At 38.1% G+C, this 3014-nt stretch overlaps 1 protein-coding gene across 1 annotated transcript; it reads right to left on the minus strand.

Moving 5' to 3' along the window:
* Positions 1-793: 793 nt before the first annotated feature.
* Positions 794-1332, minus strand: LOC122032641 (auxin-responsive protein SAUR77-like). Its single transcript, XM_042591954.1, has one exon. The coding sequence runs from the start codon at positions 1315-1317 to the stop codon at positions 934-936; it is 384 nt and encodes a 127-aa protein (XP_042447888.1). The 5' UTR covers positions 1318-1332; the 3' UTR covers positions 794-933.
* Between the last annotated feature and the right edge of the window lie 1682 nt (positions 1333-3014).

Consider the following 3014-nt stretch of genomic DNA (forward strand, 5'->3'; position numbering starts at 1 on the left):
TGTATCAGGAATCAAGTATAGCCCAAGTGGGAGATTGTAGAATTAAGTCCACATAGGTGGACTAGATCCAATTGAGTCCACATGGGTGGACTTAATCTCCATAAGGTTGGGCTCACACATGATTAACACGCACACACAACTAATTATCATTAAAATGACTAAACCTGATTAAGTGATCTAATGCTTCATTGCATATAAAGAGAGTTTGAATTAAATGGATGTGGATTCAATGTGTAGATCCAAAATCCGGTTCATTAACATTGAGGGACTGTTAATGATGGATGGGCTTTAAGGAGGATAGTCCCTATAGGATGGACTTGATATATAAAGGATGAGACTCGTGAATTAGGACAGGTTCTAGAGTCTCTTCAGCCTCTTCTCTTCCTCATCAAGAAAGAGCTAAGGATTGCCGTCGCCCACTCCTGTAAAAGACTTTTCCGTAATAGCAGGAACACCGACGATAAGTAAGAAGCATTAGCCTTTGTGATGGATTCAGGTCAATCATTCATGTGCTATTGTTTTGATTTGTATTGAGCTTTAGATATTGAAATCAGTCATATCCTATTATTGATACATCCTTTTAGTTCGTATATGATGTATTGCAAATCTAACAAGCCCACCTTATGGAGACTAAATTCAACAATGTTAACTTTTGGCAAGACAATTCTCTGATTATTAAGATCCAAAGGTTACAAGCATCTAAGGAGCACTCGACTACAAGCATCCAGATTCCACCGTATCACACATATTTTCTCTTAATTATCAAAGACAAAATATTGATGAAACGGAGAAAGATGCAAATCTCTTTCAATCATACTCTGTAACATTGATTCAACACAAGAATATAGTATACACTTGTCAATTGATTCTGAATATAAATCGAACACCTTAAGCAAAAGAGTATTCAAACATAATTTTTTTTGTTTAATCATCTCAATAATCTTGAGAATAGAAATCTATAATCTCCTTTAGATTGAGCTGCAAAAAGGAGACAGAGGAGGAGGAGGAGGATTCATGGTAGACCAACCACAGCAAGTGCTCGAAGAGGATAGCGTCGAGGTCCACCAAGACGGTACCTTTCCGCCTCCGGATACGATCTCCGGCAGCCTCCATCAAGATCTTGAAGTGGTCCCGCTCGAGGACGAGGCGGTCGACGAAGAACACGCGCCGCTCCTTCCCCACCACCACGCGCACGGGCGGCTCAGCGGGGCTGGCGTCGACGGGAGGGAGGGGCTGGTATCCGAGGCGAGAGAGGGAATTGGGATGGCGGAGAAAGGCGCAGCATACGCCGCAGGCGGCGTGGGTCGGCGACTGCATCGGATCGGGGCGCGGTGGCGGAGAGAACACGAAGAAAGGGCGATCTTTTGTACGCGGTCTGAGGCAACGGTCGAATTTTATTTTAAGACGTTGGAGATTGGCAAGACGTGGCGGGGTCCATTAATTTGGTGTGAAATTTTTTAAAACAAGAATCTAAAAAGATATTATACGGTGGTTAGGTTATATTTAAAGATCGAATCTCATATGCGATGCATTGTGGACATTTTCTTTTAATATAGTATTTTTTTTTTATTTATTGTATCGCCTATAGAAAATTTTTATGAATCAAAATGGTCATTGTCAAGATTAATTGATTTCATGAGTTGAATATATGCAATGTATTGATATTTTATACACCCTTATTTTGTACATTCCTAAGTGATTCTTAGAGGTCCAGACATCCGGATGCTAGTTCGGATGCCTCTATTCACTTTTAAGAATTAGAACGCATGAGTATATATATATATATATATATATATATATATATATAATTGCTCTCCTACGGATTCGTTCTTGTGGATTCGTGCGCACCCAAGACACCTTCAATGCATTGGAGTGGACTCGTTCTTGTAGATTCGTGCGTACCCAAGGCGCCTTCAATGCATTGGAGGCGTCTTGGGATTTTTCTTTTTTAAATATCGTTGAGGTGCTTGGATCAAATCTAGGCGTCTCAATTATTTATTTATTTATTTTTTTAGGATATATTTAGGGTTCAAGATTTTAGAATTTAGAAGTTGAGTTATAATGAGTTTAAGTTAATAAGAATTTCTCTCTAGGGTTCAAACTCCCTTCTTGGTTTATAGTATTCAAGATTAATAATTTTAGATGCTCATGGGGTATATTATATGAATTTGGGGTTTTAAATTTTTGAATTTAGGAGTTGAGTTATAATAGATTTAAGCTAATAAGATTTTTCCTCTAGGATTCAGATTTTTCTCTTACGTTATAGTGTTTAATTAAGATTAAAACTTATAGACACGCATGGGGTATAGTATTCCTTTTTAAAGAAATTTTAATTATATACATAATGCCTGCACACGATTCCGTGGCAGAGCAATTCTCTCTCTCTAGATATAAAAGAATGATACTCTGTACCGGAGTGGCGGTGGACGACATCCAACATGGATGATCTGACGTGACCAAAACTCTTTTTTTTTTTTTATTTCCCTCTTTTATTTGCATGCGCAATGTTGATCTCTTTCTTGCATGCAAATAACTATTTTCTCTCTCTTGTATACAAGATGATGCTGATTTGTATAAACTGGTACTAGCGTTGGTGCTGACTCGTACTAATTTCAAATCGACATTGATGTTTATTTTTAAATACTAGCACCATATTGGTATTGGTCTTTAAAGACTAACACCATGTTGGTGTTGACTGGTGCTAGTTTCAAACCAGTATTGGTACTGGTCTTTAAAGATCAACACCAATGCTAGTTTGAAACCAACATCAGCAAACACCAATATGGTGTTGGTCTTTAAAGATCAGTACCAATGCTGATGCGGGTCATTAAATGCAAATTTGCTACATTAACGATCTCCCTAGTGTCGGTCCTACGAATATGGAGGGAGATACATGACTGATGCTGATCTTTAAAACCAGCACCAGCTCTATTTTAAAACCAGCACTAGCCAGCATTAACATAGTGTTGCTTTTTAAAGATCAATACCAACATTAATTGATGTTGGTATGTATA

Source organism: Zingiber officinale, chromosome 11A (assembly GCF_018446385.1).
Source record: "Zingiber officinale cultivar Zhangliang chromosome 11A, Zo_v1.1, whole genome shotgun sequence".
Taxonomy (NCBI): domain Eukaryota; kingdom Viridiplantae; phylum Streptophyta; class Magnoliopsida; order Zingiberales; family Zingiberaceae; genus Zingiber; species Zingiber officinale.

What these genes read in the sequence shown, in the direction of transcription:
- LOC122032641 (XM_042591954.1), bottom strand. Translation starts at nt 1,317, where the DNA reads ATGCAGTCGCCGACCCACGCCGCCTGCGGCGTATGCTGCGCCTTTCTC.